General features: G+C 37.7%; 1 protein-coding gene across 1 annotated transcript; it reads right to left on the bottom strand.

Annotated features, from left to right (window-relative positions):
* Positions 1-1208: 1208 nt before the first annotated feature.
* Positions 1209-19162, bottom strand: alx4a (ALX homeobox 4a). Its single transcript, XM_020939075.1, has 4 exons — positions 18826-19162; positions 7977-8293; positions 2298-2426; positions 1209-1532 (listed from the first exon to the last, which is right to left on the bottom strand). The coding sequence occupies exons 1-4, from the start codon at positions 19160-19162 to the stop codon at positions 1209-1211; spliced, it is 1107 nt and encodes a 368-aa protein (XP_020794734.1).
* Between the last annotated feature and the right edge of the window lie 2215 nt (positions 19163-21377).

Genomic DNA, 21377 nt, shown 5'->3' with positions numbered 1-21377 from the left:
AGTTACCAGTCAGATCTGGGGAGGCGCAACCCTACTCACAGTCAGAATGCATGTTTTCTAGGTAATTTTGAGCAATAAAAGCACCTATAATTTAATAAATATAAGGTAGCGCTATTAATGTCATACTGTGGAATATTCCAGGCAAAAGAATCATGTATTCATAGAAACAAGCAGGTGACAGACCCCTAACTAAAAAGTTACATAGTGCAACTTTAATGAATTAATTAATGAACTGAGTGATAAAATGTTGTAAAATTACCCAAGAGAAAATATTACACAAATTAATTAATTACATTTCTTGTTAACTGTAAAAATACAGTAATTTTTTAAGTCGCAAAATCTTCAATTCCTTGTGCTACTATGGTTCCAATATCAAACATTAATTTGAAAATAAATTACATTAGTAAGAGATAATTAATTACAAAAATAGTTAATTGGCTTAATTTTCTGAGATGCTGAGACAGAGGTGTTATTATAAAGAGTCCATGAAGTCCCAAACAGATGGCAGTTAGCTTCCCTGTTGCTTCTGTCTGTGTGATTGACAGGCACTTTCGGACTGGAGGAGGCTGAGAGGGTAAAGGGCGTGTCCACTCCCATGAGTCTTCGGAGCTGGTTTTGTTCAAAAGTTGTGCTTCTGCTATTTCCAGGCTACAAGACCAGCTGACCATTTCCTCTTTCATCTGTTTTTTCATTTCTTCTCAAAGTTTTCAAACACTGTTTGTTATTTCACACCATTCAAACTAACTATTTATGTCAGCCTTTTCTTTACTACTCTGTGTGGCATGACCTTCTTGCATAGCTTCTGGTCAAACAGACTAAAATTGCATAGATGAAGAAGAGGTTTGGTTCAGCATAAGGGTGCTTGGTAAAAAAAAAAAAAAAAAAAAGTATTTGCTAACAGATAAATGAGCCAAAATTCAAATTTAAATAAAATAAAACAGCACCGGCAAAGCATACAAACATAAAAGCATTGTAAAAAGTCTGTATTCATCCTATAAGTGCATGTAAATTTAGTTGTTCCTATGATGGTCAGTACTCTGCTTCAATTCTACAGTACAGCACCACAATCTTTCCTTCAACATTTTCATACTCTGATGGCATTTCAAAAGGTAGTAATCGTTGCCTTCACTGTTATCATATTTGCCCCCTGAACACACGTAGGGCTGAGAAAACATCTCCAAAATAAAGTCCTAGGTGCAGTGAACGCATCATGTAGCCCAGGATATGGCGGCACTGTGCTCTTTAGCCTTCATGCGGAGAGCGGCGATGCTTGAGGACTTGCGGTCGGGGTCCATGTTGAGATCGTATGAGTTGATGCCCGTCGCCATGGCAGCGGAGGAGGACCCGAAAAGGCTGCCCATGTGAGACTGGCCCACGTGCCCCGCAGAGGACGGGACGCCCAGGAAGTCAGACACCCCGCTGGCGGAGTGAGGGTGGGGGGTCATACAGGGGCTCACCGTGTCACAGGGAACCACGCAGCCAGGGACCGGAGAGGCTGCGCTGGAGCCACCCAACCACGATGGATTCTGGATCTGATGGGGTAAAAGGAGATTCCTGATTAAAATCCTGATAAAGACTAATACATTAAAAGTGCATTGTGTAACTTTTCTGGTGGAGGGTCCGTCAAATGTTTTTCTCCATGGAGATGTTATTGCTTTGTCTGGAATGTTTCACAGTTTGGCATTAAACATTTCTATCTTCAGGAGATCAAACCAGACCAAGTTACAGGTCAAATCTGTAGAGAGACAAGCCTACGCACAGTCAGAATGTTGTTTTTCCAGTTATTTTTGAGCTATAAAACCACCTGTAATTTAATAAATGTAAGGTAGAGCTGGTTAATGTCATACTGTCAAACATTCTAGACAGAGCAATGACAAGCAGGTGACAGAACCCCCAACCAAAAAGTCCCAGAGTGCACATTTAAGTCAAGTTAAAATTATTACAGGGAACGAGTTAGAATGTCTGATAAATAACCAAATTCCTCTAATTGTGCATTTATATAATCTCCATTCCTATAATTAAAATAGATTTTATAGATTTGACATGTTGGCATAGATGATACCTGCTTGTCTCCATGGACATAGTTACGCTTAAAGCCACACTGTGAACCATTCTAGACAAAACAGTTGCATCTTCACAGAAACAAGGTGTCAAAACCTCCACCATGAAAAATACATATTGTGTCAGTGGATTAGCACATTCTTCATAATAATAGTTATAGTATTACTTGATTAAAACACCATTGCACTCACTGAGAAACCATTATTCATCACACACAGTGATGATAGTGGTCATACCTGTGCATAGTTCTCATGGCGAGACAGAAGAGGCAGTTCATAGGCCGTGGAGAAGTGAGTCCGAACCTGCTGCATCTGACCAAAACGCTCCCTCTTCCTCCATTTAGCTCTACGATTCTGGAACCAGACCTGTAGAATAAAACATACATTATTTTCACTGCTAGAACAGTGTGTATAGTCTGTTTAAGCTTGAGGTACACAGGTTTGGGAATGTTGAATAGTTAATGATAATTATATTGTGCTACAGAGCTACAAAACTACTGCTATGTATTTGAAAGGGGTGTCCTGGTTTTCTTCAGTTTTCTGTAATCATATTTGACATGTAAACCTGAGAGTGTTGTTTATTGAACCTAAATTACATTCAAAGTGAGTGAAAGTCTAAATAATGTTCTCATGACTGATCTGCTTTTCTTTACATGATATTTGCACTATACCACCACAACAGTCCAACCTTTATGACATCCAGTGTATCATTCTATACCTTTAACAATCTGCTTTTAGTTTAAAATATTATGTAAAGGTACTCTATCCATGGGTTTCAGAGTGAAACATTGCCTTAATAATTATCAATTCAAAATAAAGTATTATATATATATATATATATATATATATATATATATATATATATTGTCAAAAGTCCTCAAAATGCTCATTTAGCCTGATGATGGTAAAACATTGTAATTAAAGCTAATGAATCTAAAGAGTTTCACAAGCCTGTGGACTAAACAGCATTGCATGGAGCACAGCAGCAGCCGCTCACTCAGGTTCTGGAAGTACATTTTCAAATTCAACATCTGAAAAATTAAAAAACTAAAAAAGCTCAAACTTTGTAAAGTTTCAAAAACAGATTTTAAATGACAGGTCTTGTGGTCATTAGTTACCAGGTAGGTGATTAGCCCTGAGCAAGCTTTCAAACTCAAAAGAGAAAGTCTATGAGAAAAATTAATGGGAAATTTAGCTCTGGAATCAGGAGGTGGGCGGTCCCTGTTTAGCTCCATTAGAATGGGCACCATCCCATCTTTATCATGTGTTTTGGGATAGTCCAAGTGTTCATAAATATTGGACTGACATTAATAAAGCACTGCAATTTATTTTCAACATTAACATCCCTTGACTCTAAAGCTATATATCTGGAACATACAACTCCTGCAATGGAAACAATCAATGGACACCTTTGGAATGTACTTTGGCAGCAGAGAAAAAGCTATCACAAAGAAATGAGCCAACTGTCAAGGACTGGGCTCATTTATGAGATGGACAAAAAAGAAAATACCTTTGCCGTTGTGGACATGGACAGAACATTGACATATTATTGTGCAAATATGCCCAGCAACATATACACTCAATAAACATAGATTCTTGAATTTCCTTTCTTACTTCAGGATCAGTTAAGTGTCAATCTGTATGCCAGGCCTCATAGATAATTCAAACCAGTTACATTTGTTTTGTCATTCGCTCTCTGTTTGTATTTGTCTTTTCTCAGTAACAATAATAAAAAATAAAAAAAAAATATATATGGCCACCATCAGGTCTAAAATGCTAATACAGTATGCTAATCACTGGATGCTGGAAGTCAGATGGTTTATTTGAACAACCCAGATGTGATAAACCAAAAGAATTTTCCCCATAGTTTTAACCCCTTCCCTACCCCATGTTTAAGTATAGTTCCAAGTATTTTTAAGCAGCGTGTGCCAGGCCTGTTGGCGATTATATGAGCAGGAACATATTTTTGTGTTGCACACTCGGCGTCGTGACAGTAATTGGTAAAGACCTTGACAGCTTAAGTAGCCGGTGGACTTTCAATGAGCCTTTATTTATGTTACAGCCCCAGAGAGAAAGAGCAGAGAAATGGCAAACTGGCCCCAGCAGGAGAGCTGTAGCAGGCCTACCACACTTTGAAGTGCGCCGAGGCTCCGAGGATTGATAACCCGCCTTTCCTGTCACTCACGTCAGCTCCAAACCAAAGTCCACCAAAGAAATCCCCCGTCTCAGACCGGCTTCGCTTTTCCAACACCCATAAGCACTAGTAAAAACATGCTGGAAACACCTCTGACCACTGTTGTTACTCATTAAAATGTAAGTTTGTTTAGCTCCTTCAGGAATCCTATGGCAAATAGTTTGTGACTTCCTTTTACGATTATGAGAAGGTCAACAATAACAGAAATCTATGAAATGGTATCTTCTTGCTGTTTTAGGGCAGTGAATATAGTTCTGATCGGACCCAGAGAGCTCTTTGATCAGTTAGCCATCAGGGTTTCAGAAGATTCACTCAATCACTATATTGAGTTAAAAATATATATATTATTTGTGTTGTTTATCAAATTATTTGGAAGTGGACTGTGAAGCTGTGCCAGAGTTTGCGGAATTAAGCTATTTTTTCCATCAGTAAAATGAATGTTGTCAATATTTACATTCTATCAGGACAAAAGAGAAGCAAGCCAATGTTATCTCTGTGCAATTCACAAGTCTGGATAAATTAATGGGTACAGACTTTGTCTATGGTGGAAGGTAATGAAGTAAAAGTAAAAAAATACTGTAATGATGTAAAACTGTAGGTATCTGTGCCTTACTTAAGTACATATTTAAGTGGATACTTTAAGATTTTTAACTTGAGCAGATTTTTTCATGTAATACTTTTACTTTTACTGACTTTACTTTAACTTTACTGCACTTTGTCATACAAGTCAGTGCAAACCAGGAATCAGATCATTGCTGTTGTGACCAGGAAAGGGGAAAATTCAAAAGCAAAATTATGAAACCAACAAACTATAGTTTGGGCGACACTACCCACCTCTGCTAACAGACACACTAGCAGGAGAATATTGCTGTGTGCTGATTTTTAAATAATTAAATCTAAAATTCTTGCAATATTTCATGTATGCAGTACAAATGCAGTAAAATTTTAGTTCTTTCTCCTTTTGGGCATATGGCTGTCCTCGTGTCTGCTGGTCTCCATGTGTCAGATAGCATCTCAGCCCGTGCGCTCAAAGGCAAATCTCAGATAGGTGGTGTTATTGAAACCCCTGACCTTTCACCTCTGACCTGCTGGTGTTTCCGCAGAACATATGACTCGACATGGAGCTATACTTTCCCTTTGAAAAGGAAAAAGCAAACATCTTGTGCAAAATCACCTTCATAGTTTCCTTTTTGCCAGACTGAGATACACAGTACACCTCTCCCCAGCAGTAAGATTTTCTGTCTCACCCCGAAACTGTAGAACTGATGAGCTGCGATTCTTCACGTGTGAATGAGTGGAGACCAGAGCGCCGTGTTTTTTGACTGACAAGGCATTTCGTGTCTTTTATCTTTGCCGTTTGAGAGTTTAAGAGGGCCGCTGGGAGAGAGACAGCCGTAAAGCTGGGTCCATCTGAAGCAGTCCGGTGTGTGATAAAATGTGCAGAGAGGCAAGTCTTCAGAGCCTCAGGGGTTGAGTTATAACCCCACGGGCCATGCACATTTCCTGTCTCTCTCCTCACAGTAAAAGACCCCACTCCCACCCTGCACCTTTTCACTAGACACTGGTACAAAAGGCCACATGCCAAAGACCAAAAGTGAGATAGATCTACTAATGTTGCCTTTTCTAATCACAGTGTGTAGCCAGAGTCAAGAAGGTAAACAACTTGTCAAATTACCATGCAACTGGTTCAGTACAGCAACATTTACTACGTACAAGGTGTACCCAAAAAGATAAAAATGTTATAGCAATCTTCAACACAATTCTTGTTACTATGATATTGAATACGTCCACTCAGTATTCTGAGATTTTATACATGGTTACTTTGAATATTGTGAGATGCAAGAAAAAGAATGTCCATGGATTTCAGAGCGATGGAAAAAATAGTTCCATTGCTATAGTCATTAAGAATTTATAACAAAATATCCTATCTTTTGAAAGTCAGTCAAAAAAGACAAAAAAAAGAACAAAAAAAAGGTAAAAGTCCTAAAATATCACTTGTAAACAAGAAGTTGAAGTTCATATGATGCTGTAAGGACTGTATAATAAGCATGTCTGTTTTTTGTCCTGAATGCACAGCCTTTTAAAAAAAAACTGGACTGAACAAAAATGTCTTCATCAATGTAACTCTATAGTTTTAAAAATATAACAGAGTTTTCACATGGAAATACACTAGAATTACCCCCCTGTGTTTCATGTTGTCATTTATAGGCATGCTTTTCTGTGTTGCACAATTGGTATAAAAAGTGGAGCAAGAGGCCACAAGTCAGAAAAGAGCCCCAAACCTGGGAGATATGTTTCCAGGTTGTTTGACTAAAGTGAGCCTAAAATATCAACTGGCCCAAAGCCCCTGGGAAGGCTTCACACCTACCCCAGAGACCTCAGCAGGGACACATTCTTGTCTGAACAGGAAGTTAATGAAAGAAAAACACTGCAAATCCAAGGGCTTTGGCGAACCAGGGCACACACACTCACCCTTGGATCATATAGAAATAGTTGGAGGTCACTCGCCTTGTTCCACTTGTAGGAATGTATGACAGAAGTTCAGAGTAAGAATTTACTTGTGCACAAAAACGACCAAAAACTGTCACTTGAAAAAACAATACTACTCAAGTTGAAGTGAAAATGTGATCTAAATAAATGGATGACTCAAGTATAGGTAAAATAATGCAATGCGTTATTAAAATTTTAGTAATTTTAGTCATCTATAGATCATATCAATGTAGTTTAAAGCTATGCATGGTTTATTCAGTACAAAATGGCACTCAGGAGTTGCAAGTTCAAAATTGTTACTCAGCCAAGTGAAAATTGTGCAATAAAACATTATACAATACAATAAACAAAATACTTAAATGTACATGCAACTTGTAATTAGTACCTACTTATGGTCTAGGGTAATTGGATGAGGTCTGTCTAGTCAATTACACAACCATAAATAAAATGCCGTACTATTTCTGCAATAATCTGCTGTAATGTGTTTGTAGAAATGCACTCTCCTACAGTGCACATCTGAGGCGCAGGCAGCTCCAGTGGGCCCCTGCCTGGCCTCTGTAACCCCCCGTCCCCCCTCCTCCCCTCTCTCTCGCTCCTCACTACTCCCACATTACCAGATAAATCTCTCATGTTTTTACAGTGAGTGACGTTATCTTTGGAGAACTGCAGATGTTTAAAGGACCCTACAGAGCACATGCATTTGGCCATGGGTTTAGGTATAATTTTCAGTATAAAAATGTATAAATGAGCAATATACACTTTGGGAGATCCTAGGAAGGAAACAGTTGATTAAGAATGATTCAGGCTCAGTAATTACTTGATTAAGGGTTTAGGGTTAAGAGTGAAGGTTAGAGTATTAATTAAATAGTTACCAAGCATGAATTATTCTTAATTCTTAAGTATTTCCACATGATTAAAGCATTAAGGCTAATCAGCATTATAAAGAGTTACTCTAATAGTGTTATATTGGTTTTGGCATTTAACGGTTCTCATTAAATCTCTGTAAATAACCTAAATAAAGAAAAAAAAAGCCCTATAATACAGCAACAAACCATTATAATATGATGTCTACAGTAAATGTACACTTTCCAATTTGCAGCATTTTTAACTTGTTGCTAGTAAAATAATTTGAAGTACTTTTTGTTTTAAATAATAATGCAGAAAAAGACACAATGTTTAAAAGAATATACCCTTCGCTATAAAAATCAAAATGATTCCTATACAAAATTTACCTGGACCCTGGCCTCGGTCAGGTCTGTGCGCAGAGCCAGCTGTTCGCGGGCGTACACATCTGGATAATGTGTCTTCTGGAACACCTTCTCCAGCTCCTCCAATTGATAGCTGGTGAAGGTGGTGCGGTTGCGTCTCTTCTTGCCCTTGTTGCTCTCCCCGCCGTCGCCTTTGTCCAGAGGGCTGAGGTCAGAGGTCGGGGTGCGCTCCGAGCTGCCCTTCACACTCGACTCCTTCACAGACAGAAAACTGGAATCCATCCCAACTGAGTCAGAGTCCGGGGCCACACCAGAGTCACTTAGGCCGGAGCTGTCTTTACCTGGGCACGAGAAGCAAACAGAGAAATTTAATAAGCATATTTGATCATAGATTGTATGTAGACCTATCATGATAATTAGTATTTCGACTTAACATTCAATATACAATAGCTGGAACAATATAGTTTGGAGCTCAGTATTTTTCCTTTGCAATAGTGTTGAGATTTTTGTTATTTTAGTTGTAATATGAATATGAATAAATAAGTTCTATGACTACTTCTTGCTTCATTCTGCTACTTATTTGTTACAGCTCAGGCCTATTAATGACACTTTATTTAAATAATGCTGTACTGGAACTGTTATTATTAGTTATTGAGTCAGTTGCATAAAGTGGTTTCAAATATCATTGTTTATTGCAATATATCTCTCTAGCATATATCGTGTTTGGAAATTGTATTTCTTAATTTTAATTGTACCACCTAAGTGTTTGCTAGTTCATGATTTAATGAGATTTAACAAGATAATTGATTTTGAAGTGCTTACACATGCCTGCATCATTATAGTGCTAATGTTTACATAGTGGTTATTAACCGGGGTTTATGGGATGGGGTTTTGCATTGTTGTATGGCACTTTACATTGAAACTATGCAGTATTTTCCACTGTAAACTAATGTTGTTTTCTATGACAAGGACAACAAAACATTGCATCTTAAATCTTGATGGTTGGAGTAACAGTCATGACCTAACAAGTGTCCGTAACAACTTATAACGTAGTATACCTTACTTTTTGGTGTGTACAACAACAGAAATACCTTAAAGTACATACAGAAACATTGCAGTTTGAATTAATTTATTGTAACTAATTAATCAAAGTCTGTATTTAATGTATTGCTTATAATTATCTTTAAATCTCCACCTTCAGTTTTGACAGTGACCTACCTCCGCTGGGCTATCTTTACTCATCACCTCTCAGATCATTACCCAAAATGGTCGCTCTACTTGTCACTAGAGGGTCGCTGAGGGCATGTGTCGCCTTTTTCTATTACTGACAAAGTGCTGAGAATCAGATAAATGACTCTCTCGCTTCACGGCTCTAACTTGACAAGTTTATGAGAGTGCAGATGAAACCAGATTGAAAATAACTAGAGGATATTAGAGAGGTCTGACTGAAGAGGTGACTACTACATTGTTGAAGATGGAATTGGGTAACACTGAAGCTCACAATACTGCACATACGTTTTACTGAGATGTGAAAATGCTTTTACTAATAAATATGTTAATAGTAATTTGAATACATAAATACAAAAGTGCATTTTATAATTTTTTAAGAGAACACATAAGAAGATATAAGAAGACAATACCCAAAATACAAGATTTTCCTTCAAGGTATTCTAGATCAAAAATAGTAAGATATACCACGTACCACTGAACTAGATTAGGCGATTTTCGAGTTTGGATCTCTGTCTTTCCCATTGCAACATAAACCATAAACCTGCCTAAGTTCTTCTAATTATATATTCCCTTCATGTTTAGTACATGTTAAGTCCATTGATAGACCTTACACAAAAACATGCTTGAATACTTGTAATACAATATTTCAAACATGCTTTTATAAAGTAAGTGTCAACACAAACGCACTGGCAGCTTAGACAAGAAAGCTGGCAGTGACACCGCAGTGGAAATTTATGATCAGAGAGCTGCCTGAGGTTTTACAGTTAAGCTAGAGCCTTCGGAACAGCCAAAAAAGAGAGAAAAGAGAGCTTAGAAATGGCTTTTGTGTCTGAAACTAGGCAAACTAGTTGTGACAATCATATGGCAAGATGATTTAGAGGCGTACTGTAGATCTTTTCAGGTAGAGGGTCGGCCACCTGCTTGATCTCATGTAGATGTCAATGTTTTCCCTGGAATGTAACACATTTAATTTGACAAAAACTAACAAAAAATACAAAATTCAGCCTATACCTTTTTGGTCCTGTATTTGATTTGATTTTATTGAGTGAGACAACCTGTTTTAATTTTGTTGACAAAATAAACTAACTAACTAATTTAACTATCTCCATGACGACAAGCAGGCCACATTAAAAGGCCAAGTTATAGGACAAATCTGTGGAGAATTGGGCATGCTCACAGTGATAATGCATCCTTTTGCAGTACTTTTGAGAAATAAAAACACAGATATATGAATAAATATAAGATATGTTTGTTTAATGCCATATTGTGGAACATTCCAGGCAAAGCAATAACATCTCAATGAGACAAGCAGACGGTGAACACAATGCACCTTTAATCCCCACAAATGCATGCACCACTAGGCTTGATATATGCGTGCTGGTTTGAGTCATGCAGTGGTGATGGAGTCGTAGTAAATAGCAACAACTACGTTTGCCTAAGTCTGAAATTATGGCGAGAGAATCTGCTTTCCACAACATCACACAATCATCATCGAATTACAGCAAGATCCGAGAGGCAGCCACATGGAGCACCGCACGCCAAGACATTTCACAACGCAGCACCCAGTAATGTCTTTGTTCCACCCAATATCAAAATGACATAAATTATAATCGTTTCATAGTTTCCATAAATCTAACAATTGTAAACATTTTGCAAGATAGTAGAACTTATGAGAAGCTTCGCCAAAAACTGCATGAATGAACTGTACCTATGCCAGAGTTGTCAACACACTTATTTACGTATTTGTTGTGCATTTTCATCGTGAATAACAGCCAGACGGGGACAGACACAGAAAACAGGGTAACCGCAGTGGTTAAAAACTAATCAAAACCTTAAATTGTGTTGTGATCAAAATAGCTGCTTTAGTTCAGGCAAAATGTCTACTGTTGATGCAATATAATTATATGTTTTTAACTGTTTTATGATGCAAAATATATCCAGTCACTTCCAGTTTTAAGAAATGTCCTGGACTATAATTTAAGAAGGCAGTAATAGTTTTTTTTTTTTTTCAGGTTCAGGTTAATAGATAAAGTTATATTCAATGAGTTTTGTGATTTACTTCCCCATCTGACCTTCAGATATGACTTCTCATTGCAATTTAGTGTGTTTCATTCCTCCTAATGGACAGATAATGTTACTTTTAAGATGTACATATGTGCCACTAATTCATGTTAAGTATTGCAGTAAAGATTTATGCTAGTCTTTATGGTTTCCCTACAGACCACTCAGGATCCCAGGACTGTGTGATCACTGGATGTTTTCCTTACACACAAATCGAGATGGACTGTGTTTTGGTGGCGGGGGTCTCAGCGGGAGGCTTACATCCACAACCATGACTCTCTATGTCCATGACTAACACACATCCTGTTAGGGCTTGAAGGGAGCGAGCGTGTTTTATCCAAGCGTAAATACTGGGGAGTTATTTCACCATATTCCCCTGGAAGGCACCGCGCGCCCCCTCCAGAGAGCTGTCAGGACACTGGTTGATCAAAGACTGCTGTTTAGATTCACGTCACAGATCTGCTTTTGGCCGGACCAGACTATTGTGACAGTCCAGGGCCTGTGTTATTGGTGAGGTCTGCAGCAATGCCTCAGGTGACCAGCAGTGGGCCCTCCTACAGAGAAGGCCATATGTAGCGCGCACTGGGGGAGAGGACTGAAAACAAAGAGATTCAACTACAAGCTGCCAAACGCCATGTCTTATTTAACACAACTTTAGCTGTGCTCGCCATGTTTCTCACTATGTTTCTTGGCCTCCTTTTGCAGAGTATCATATAGTGAATGTTGGTTAATCTGCTTTGCTTTCCTTGATCAATGACTGTTCTATTGTTTGATTTTCTAACTTTCTGTTGGTTAAATCAACAATTTAGTGAAGGCCTGCATGGAGACTGCTGTTGTGGGCTCTACAAAAATAAACAGAAGTGAATTAAGATTGAAGTAATTGTGTGAACTTGTTGACACTCCTTACGCAGATGTTCACGTAGCTCATCCAACTCACTGTGCCTAACATGGGTCCATTATTTGTTTCCTATAGTAAATATTATAATCTACAGATCATTCCATTGACAGCCATCTACACACAGAAACAGACCCGAGTTTGTTGAAGTAACAGCGTTGGTACAAAGTGGAAGGATTCCTGACACTTACAAGAGTGACATCTTATGTAACATGTAGTTTTGTAGTTATTAACAATAACATATATATTATTTTAGGTACAAAACAAATGCCATTTTAGGCGGTTGGCTTTATGAGAGTCCTGATGGATTAAAAAAGACTGGTAAATTAAAAAAAAAACATAAGACACAACGTATTCAAGTAAAGTAACAAGTCAAACGTATCATCTCTCAATAAGAAAGCAATATACTTCAAATGTGAATATTCATTATGTGTCACTTCAAACTCAAATTCAAAAGTAAGAACTCCATACTCCAAAATGATAATACAAAGCATGCTCTTTTTTAGCCAATATACAACCCAAAATAATAGTACTTTCTATATATTACAAGATGGTCTGACAAATCTCAAGATCATTCTAAAGCTGTTTTGCATTTAGTATCAATACTTGCTCAAATGAGCTCAGATTTTAGTATTGATTAGTATGTGATTTTCAATAGCCTTGACAACCCCAGTGCCACTATAATAAACTCTAATCCTGCTCTCGTGTGTACGGCGGTGAGGACCTGTGTCGTGTTTGGGACAGGGTCAGACAGTGGTGCAGGACGGCCATTAAAGCCCAGTTAAAAACCAAGGGCCCAACATCAAAGTCTAATTTAAGCGTCCATAAAGCGACAGGGCACCTTCGCTCTCTCCTTTATAGACTGGGACGACTGGGGTCAGCGCACGGTGTTAAGAGGAAGCCCCATAAATTACACTGCACACGGAGACTGCCGGAGATTAACAACTTGTTACACAAACTGAACAGAGAAAATTCCCAAATAGTGGAAAGATATATGAGACTGGGAAGAGGGCGCTGCATGTGTGAGAAGTATTTGTTTTAACAGCGATCAGAGCGTGCTTTTTTGTCTCAGTATAAGCTTAGAAAGTACTTAGAAAAGGTTTTAAGTCAATGAATATGTCTTGGGTAGTGCTAGGATAGATGGATTCTGACGTACAGATGCCCTGTGCGTGCCTACGACCAGACCACAAATTATATAAATGTAATGTGGTGTCACTTTCACAAGACGCTATGAATAGACGGGGAATCAGAACAAAACTAAACTGAGTATACAGATGATGTCGAGGTGGATTTATGTCTCTAAAATCTATTGTTCATAAGAATAAAATAGAGACATTTTTACAGGCAAAGATCAACTGATTTCATGTGAGGATATTAGCAAAAATGTGGATTCAGATCACTCTTTGAATAAGTGAGTGTTTAAGACTTAAAACGTCACACTTTTGTATTGACTTATACTTACTCTTATAATTGAGAAAGAGCATTTACTCCCGAATTGAAGTTGGGTCTGGCCACTATATCCTTACTACTGTACTGAACTAAAGCATGCAAATTCAATTTATACTGAACAAATAGTAAATTAAGAATGATTCAGGCTTAGTAACTACCTAAACTAAACGTCTAACCCTTTAATTAACAAGTTACTAAGCCTTAGTTATGCATTAAGTGTTTGTTCATCTTTTATTAAGGCTTAATAAGATGTAATTATAAAGTGGTACCGTACTTTATACAATAAAATATATACATACAGTTACCTTACAATCCTAGCCAAGCCATTTTTAAAATGAGGGTGCTGCTGATGGTTTTAAGTCTCTAAACACTTTGATATTAAACCCTGTTGACTGAATGATGATGATTGATTGTCCCTTAAATTCACAGACTAAAAAGAAGTGCACATCGCATTTAAGACAGATAAATCACCTCTGATCCACACACTCCTCTGAGCCTCGACCATCTCACTTCCAAATGTTTCCATGCAACTTTAAAGCGCAGCCTTTTTCTTTGACTGTTTTTGTTTTCCAATCCTACGAGAACATTCCAGAGGGGAAACTTGTGCACCAGCATATTTTGTTGGTAAAGGGAATTCATTACACACACATGGTCCATTGATAGATATAAAAGTTTTTAAAGTCTTATAAAATAAATTACAATAATGTGTGTAGTACAGTTATCTTCTTGTCACTTTTATTTTATTGTATTTTAAAACAAACATATTGTCTTAATTTTAGGTTCAACACATTTTAAGTATTATGGGCTCTGGATTACATTGAATTTAGATTTGAAATTGTTTGAAAACAACTAAGCATAAAATTTCTAAATCCTTTAGAGCAAAGACAACACAGATTAAAAAAAATCTGTTGGATGTATATAAAACACTTACTTTTTCACTTAGAATAGAAAATATGTTATGCTATTATTTCATTACTTATGTGTATTTTTATTCTGTTCGAATAAATAAGCAGCTAAATCAATCAAAAATAAAATATGGTCCCTTTTACCCAAACCAAACCTAAACTATTTTAACAGCTAATCTCCTGCCATGTCGTATATCGCCTGATGTTTCACTGTTACATAGGAAAGCGGTGACAAAAAGGCAAAACATTTTCTCTCTCTCACTCGCTCGACTATGCAAACTGAGCCTAATGTAAATTGTGCTGCCAAAACTTGAAGCTAAACGGTAAAGTGATCCTGAGTCCATGTCACCTCCACTCACGTCAGGCAGTGGCTGAGGAGTGGCCCGTTCGTCTGGGCTTGGGGCTGGTTCCCATTATTGCCCCATGTGAAGGATGGAGGCACACGGACCATTACGAGGGGCCGAACGGTCGAGTCGTGTTAAATATGGAGAAGGCAGAGAAGCAGGAGGCACACAGGGGCACTGGACCGGAGCGGGACAGGGAAATGAATTTACATTACAGCTGAAAATGGGTCAAAGTTTGGAATAGCAGGCAATAGTTGGCAATATGTTTTTGTTCATGTTTGAACGTTGTGAATTCTTGAGTATTATATGTGTACTGTTTATTATAGTTTAAAGTAGACAATTCTTTAGTTTTGGATTTAAACATATGTGTGAAACTTATTATACTATATAGGTTTATATTATATTATATATATATAAGTTGTTTCAAACTGGATGAAAGAAAAGCATTGGTTGTGACAGCGGACTAGTTTTTTCCATTGTGATTTTAAAAGTGTCAAAGTTTTAAGACAACCTTTGATTTTAAATATAGTGTAAGCTGTACATTCTGATCACTGGTAATTTCTGAGAATTTTATAGGGGAGCGAAAACAAATTGATGGGAGTTTTGAATGTCAAAATTTATCATGTTAAATGTGTGTGTGTTTTTAAATCTTGCTGTGTTTTAGGTGTGCCACAAATACTCAAGTTTAGGCCTCACAATTTGTTTGTAAAATGTAAATAAACATATCTCTTGATAAAAGAAATAGTCTGAATACCATCTTCCCATGACATGTTAATAAATATACTTGAATGTTTAAGTTAAAACTGAAATAGTATCTGCATCCTACAGAGTAAACAGCCCTGACAGTTGTGAGTGTCTGTATGTCACACATTTAATCCAGTCTAATTTAATGAGACCCACCATTCAACAACTCTCATCTATAAAAGTCTCGCCCTTTGCCTCGTCCCAGTCTAGTTAAATGTTTACTGTGCACCACTGGAGCCCAAATGTTGCAAAGCTGTCTGGTCCGACTGCTTGAGCTTTTGAATGGGGGTTTCGAATGGATTTGCCCTGGTGTGGGGTGTGTGAGGAGGGCAGGAGGAGAGGCCAGAGGGCACAGTCTTCAGACGGTCCCAGAGAAGACCCTGACACATCAAATGAGGAAGTGCTGTCTCCTGGGACTACAAATATGGAAGAGTGTGCTGGGATTGAGCTGTTAAGTAGAAAGTTTGGCTGTCAGTGTATGCATATGTTTGGCTCTTGTACATTTTATTACACTTTCTGATATATCAACTGGTATATATGTATTCATCCATTACATTCTGGGTAAAATACTTGCATGAATTGCAGTCATATGAATATTTTTGTTAATACAGTTGCAATATTAGCCAATTCAGTATAAATTGTGCTGTTGACTTAGAGTAGCATCGTCATTTTATTAAGCCAAACTTCAATGTAATTTATTCAACTACTAATTTTGTTGATGCCTGTTACTTCTGTTATTGATATTATAGTGATTTCTGGCAAACTTGAGTAGAGGCATTCTCTTCTCTATTAATTACTTTTCCCATCATCCTATCAATTGTTTTGATTCCTAAAAATAAAACTCTCTTGAATCAATAAAGACATAAGTACCACATTAAAATCTTTTCCTTGCCCATTGTGAACTTAAGTTTCATAAAATAAATGAACGAGGAAGCAACAACCAAAGCCTGACATTTCTCAATCGAAACATGAGGAATCATTTTTCATCTCGACTTTGGTGAGCTCTGCATATTTCAGTCTCCTCTTTAATTTATGTTTATGTGGGGGAGACGGTTTGTAGCGTCATCTTTTAATCACAAGGTAAACAAGTGAAAAGTGTTGAAGAATGACGCCACATGAATCTGATTTTATTTGGGAGGCAAAATAAGGATCTTAACCTAGGATCAGATCAGACAGAGGAGATGGAGGCGGATGTTTGGGTATTGAGGGCAGAGAAATAAAGCAAACACAGTGTTGACATCTGAGTTGCATTAATGTCAGAGGTCTCCTGGTCTGTGCAGTGCGTGTTTGTTCCTGCTTTCTTCACCGTGAATCCGCTCGTGTTGGAAAAGTGGCGCCTTCAAAGAATAAATAATATGACAATCTGATCCTGTAGTTGTGAAATAGAAGTGGAACTAGAGATTAAATAACAAAACAGTACAGTTGTTCTAAATTCTTAAGGATCTGAGTTAAACTGATACATTTGACTTGATTTGCGTAATGTGTTTTTTGTTTTTTTCAAACAACTGCAAAATTTAAGCTATTATTAGTTAAACTATATTAGACTAAATTAACAAATCACTGTTTAATTATTATAAAAGCTTAAGATGACAGAAATGAATTGAATTCCAGTTGACGGAATTGGATTTCTCCTTTGCTGTAAAAGCTTAAGGGTATTCTCTAAAACTGTTCAAAAATACACTGGAAAAATGTAAAAAATAAAATAAAATATATATATATATATATATTTAAAAACTGTTACTTCCCACTGTCTGTCTTACATTTAAATCAACAGGCATTTTATTGTTCGGTTGTATATAATAACTGCAGACAACCCCACGGTTCCAGTGCAGATGTCATTGTTTAAAAAACTCCTAAAAGCAGCAGCCGCCTGTATTTTGAAGGATAGATATGTGTTTCTAATATTTTGAGGCTATTATTGCCGAAGGCCGCTTTCCAAAAACTGTCATAACATCCGCCATAAACTTCTACCTCGTGCGTAAAGCTGATGGACAGGCCTCTCCAGGAACCAAAACCACTCAGCCGTAAAAAGCACAAATACGATTAGCCTATTTAATGTTTTTAAATGGCAAAATAACTTTATCGTAAACCTTAAGTTATTTTACAATATAACTTGTTTTCAATTAAATTTATTCCGTTCATTTTGCTTAATTCCAGCTGTGCGTAATGAGCATTTCATGGGCACGGTTTTGTGGATTCAGTCAAAACTACATTTACTATTTACTGTTAAGAAATTCAATATCCTATTTATTACAAAACCCTAAAATGAATTAAATGGGGAGGCGTTCAATGGCTATTTGTTCTATTTTGTAGCAAAGCTGTTCGCCTCTTTAATATACTGAAATAGGTTACCACAGCAAGTTTATTTATTTTAAGTTACTATAACTTGGTTTTCTTTGCATTGCTGGAGTTGTAGGCCTCTTTTTGTTTTTCCACTTCGATGCTCTTTGTCTGAACGCTCAAATTGGGATAAGAATAAAGAGGATTTAACCCAAGTCGACCTCAACAATTTACCCTCTTTACAGCTACTGCACAAATTGTCATTAGTCCTATTAGACCCATGATCCCGCAGCCACCTCGCGCCCGACTCACAGCGCGGCCTAATTGGAGCCAATCAGCGGCGACTCTCGCATCTGAACAGTTTGAAGCTCATCTGAAAACGTGTTAATTCAATTGTGCGTCTCAACCACGACATTAAGGATTGTAATGCAGCTTATCGAGTTAAACCAAAGCACTAACGCAATGGAGGATTTGAACAAGAGAAAATGTGTGAGACTGGATATTACGCACAAACGTCTTAACCGCTTTACGCACAGAGGTACCTACCGTAGGCCACAGAGACGCACCAACAATATACAATATAAGACGTTTTATCACCACGACGTTTACTTAGCCCAGCGTGAATAAACGGGATTTAAGAGTCAGCATAATACGCGATTATAATTGAGCTGCCTCACTTTCTGTTAGAGGCTTGAAAACACTACCATATGTTGCCTTTGAAAAACGTAAAAATTACGTAACAATATGCGCACAAAGCATCTGTAATAATACATAAAAACATCAATGTTGAAATTGAGCAACACACTAAAGTGCTTTATAAGTTTTACTGTACAGTCTTTGCTGTAGTCCTGTTGATGTCTGCGCTCAACAATTTTGATAAATCGCGTTCTTAAATAAAATGAAACTAAACTAAAAACAAGCCACTCATAACCATCCATATCAAATCCATAATGCGGTTGTCTCACCATAGCAGTGGACGGCCGTCCCGTTGTGTCCTCCTGTCTCCTCGTGCGCTCTGTCCTCCTCGGGGGGCGTCTTGCACGAGGACCTGAAGAGCTGGTATTTGCTGAAAGAGTCCTCACCACTTGTTGCCGTAATTGCTGCTGCTGATGCTGCATCCAATGAGTGGCACTTCTCCGCGTAAGTCTCGCTCTTGTTACTGAGCAGGAAGGGACTGTATCTGTGCGAGTCAGCGGAGGGGAACGTCCTGAAGAGCTGCTCCCTGCTTTGTGCCGTGGACATAGAATAGTAAGAATCCATGGATGTCATGTCGTAGTGTGGGACGCGAGCTTCTGCGTTCATGCTTTTAAAAAAGGAGGAAATGTTTGTCTCTCTTGCTCTCTCCAGGCTCACAGACACCCCTCCTCTTCCTATACCTCACACACAGCAGATGTTTTTAGTTATAAAACCATTCAGATCTCTTCCAGGAACCGCTGTCGCTGACCACGCTCCCGCTAAAGGTCTGACTATAGGGATAGTTGGGATAGTTGTTGGGACCACTCTCTCCCCCTCGTCGTGATTCCCATGTGATTTTATGTGAATGACACAGAGCGGTGAGGTCATGTATTAGATGGGCAAAGAAGGAGGGGACTTAACACATGACATGAAACCAGTGTTGGATATGAACAGGCCATAAGCCGTGATGAGTGATGGCACTGGGGCGGAAAAGACACGATTTTATGCATTATTCGAAACGGTTCATCAGGAACGAACGATCCATTTACGCGCTCCATTGTGCTCAGTGATTTATCAGCAGATAGTTTGCTTAATGACCTGCGCTCCTCTAGTGTATTTATTTTTGTATCGTATTTATTTATGCGTGACAGAAGAAATATATTAAGTAGATTTTTGCATTGAGTTATATTAGAAATAGTTGAGCACAAGCGCTTGTGGTGTTACGGAAGGTTGGTTTGATAACAACTCTTGAATGAATACATGTAAAGTGTGGAAATGAACCAGTCTACTTTATGTTTGAGTATGACAAAAAGAGTGGGATGAAGTGTAATCTGATAAAATTCACCTCTTACTGATGAACAGAATTTTAAATGAACAAATTTGACTGTGATGTATTTCAATCCGAAGCAAAATTTCAACAAAGTCGGACATATACCACATCTTTAAAGTGAAGCATAGACTCTGCTCTGATCCCATCACACATGTTGAGCAGATGAAGGTTTGGAGCATGTGTGAGACAGATAAAAGGAGGACACCAGCGGGACCGAGCGGCACAAAGACTCTTTATTTACATGTCTTCATCTGAGACTGAAGACGTAGCTCAAACTAACTTCTGATGGGACACTGCTAAACATAGGACAATTTTTAAAGTGACTTAATCACTTTCATCCAAATGAACTTTCTCCAAGTAGCCTTCCCTCTTCTGACAGTAAATCATTTATGGCTCCGAGGCACACTACAATAATTCATCATAAGATACTCGTGTAGTGCATTCATATCTGGACCAAAAGCAAAAATTCATGTGTAAGCTCTTAGTTTGAGAATACTGTATTTTTGTGCATATTACACACAGTATTACACACAAAGTTATTGTCATTATTGAGCATAATGCCTAAATTTTTACAATACACAAACTTAAAAAAACCCATCAAACACCTGACAAAAAGAGAGAAGACAGATATTTTATGAAACTGTATGTGTGTTTTTAACATATAACACTATTGTTATATTTGTTAATTATAATCTTTTATAGTTTGTAAATCTTAAAATTGGAAACATTTGGTGAGTTACTATTGCATTGCATTAATCCTCAAACCTATAACACATTTCATTACAACCGTGCAGACATTTTTAGTTTCTGTGAGTTTGTTTGACTGTTTTATTTTAGCATGATCTGACCAGAGAGAGCTGATTTGGTTGAAAGTAAGCAGGTGAGCTGATACGTGCTGTTAAAAAAAAGTCTCTCACACTTAAAATTACAGTCACAAGTTACCAAGCATCAGCCAGCCATTTTTTAGTTTGTCACTCTCAACTTTTAATTGAAAATCAAACACCTAAAAGGGACCATGAACATTTCATCACAGGCTTTAAATCCTTTTGTATTTTTTTCTTAAACTTTTTTTGTCAGTGTTTGCTAATGTGTGCATTGTATCACTATGGTAACCACCCCCCTGTGATATCACTGCAAAGTATCAATATGCAGCAGAAAAGCACATAATATTCAGTCTATAGACACTATACTATATATACAAACTGCATTCATTATTAAACAATGTGCTCTATTCCTATACATACACTGAACAAACTTGTTGCACATGGCTATAACAAATGTAAAAACTTTATCTTGTGGAAAAGGAAATGGACACATTAGACTTCTTTTCTACTGTCAATCTAAAACATGCCTAAAGCACAAACATCCCAGTCAGGAAGACGCAGTGTCACCGGCTTTCCCCAAATTCATCACAAACCCGGATACATTTTATGTGGGTCTCTATTAAATCAGGAGCGTGACTAATTTTTTAGGAAGCCATGCGTAATTATGTTTGATTTTGTAAATGCTCTG

Source organism: Boleophthalmus pectinirostris, unplaced genomic scaffold (assembly GCF_026225935.1).
Source record: "Boleophthalmus pectinirostris isolate CB_2022bp ecotype Guang Dong unplaced genomic scaffold, ASM2622593v1 HiC_scaffold_19, whole genome shotgun sequence".
Taxonomy (NCBI): Eukaryota; Metazoa; Chordata; class Actinopteri; order Gobiiformes; family Gobiidae; genus Boleophthalmus; species Boleophthalmus pectinirostris.
The sequence above is the reverse complement of the archived record's forward strand: the minus strand, read 5'-3'. Positions and strand labels throughout refer to the sequence as shown.

Excerpts from the sequence above, each read along its gene's own strand:
- alx4a (XM_020939075.1), bottom strand. The coding sequence starts at position 19,162 with ATGAACGCAGAAGCTCGCGTCCCACACTACGACATGACATCCATGGAT. Across the intron at positions 8,294-18,825 it reads GACGGCCGTCCACTGCTATG|GTAAAGACAGCTCCGGCCTA; the intron begins GTGAGACAACCG and ends TCTCGTGCCCAG. Across the intron at positions 2,427-7,976 it reads TGACCGAGGCCAGGGTCCAG|GTCTGGTTCCAGAATCGTAG; the intron begins GTAAATTTTGTA and ends TTTATTCTACAG.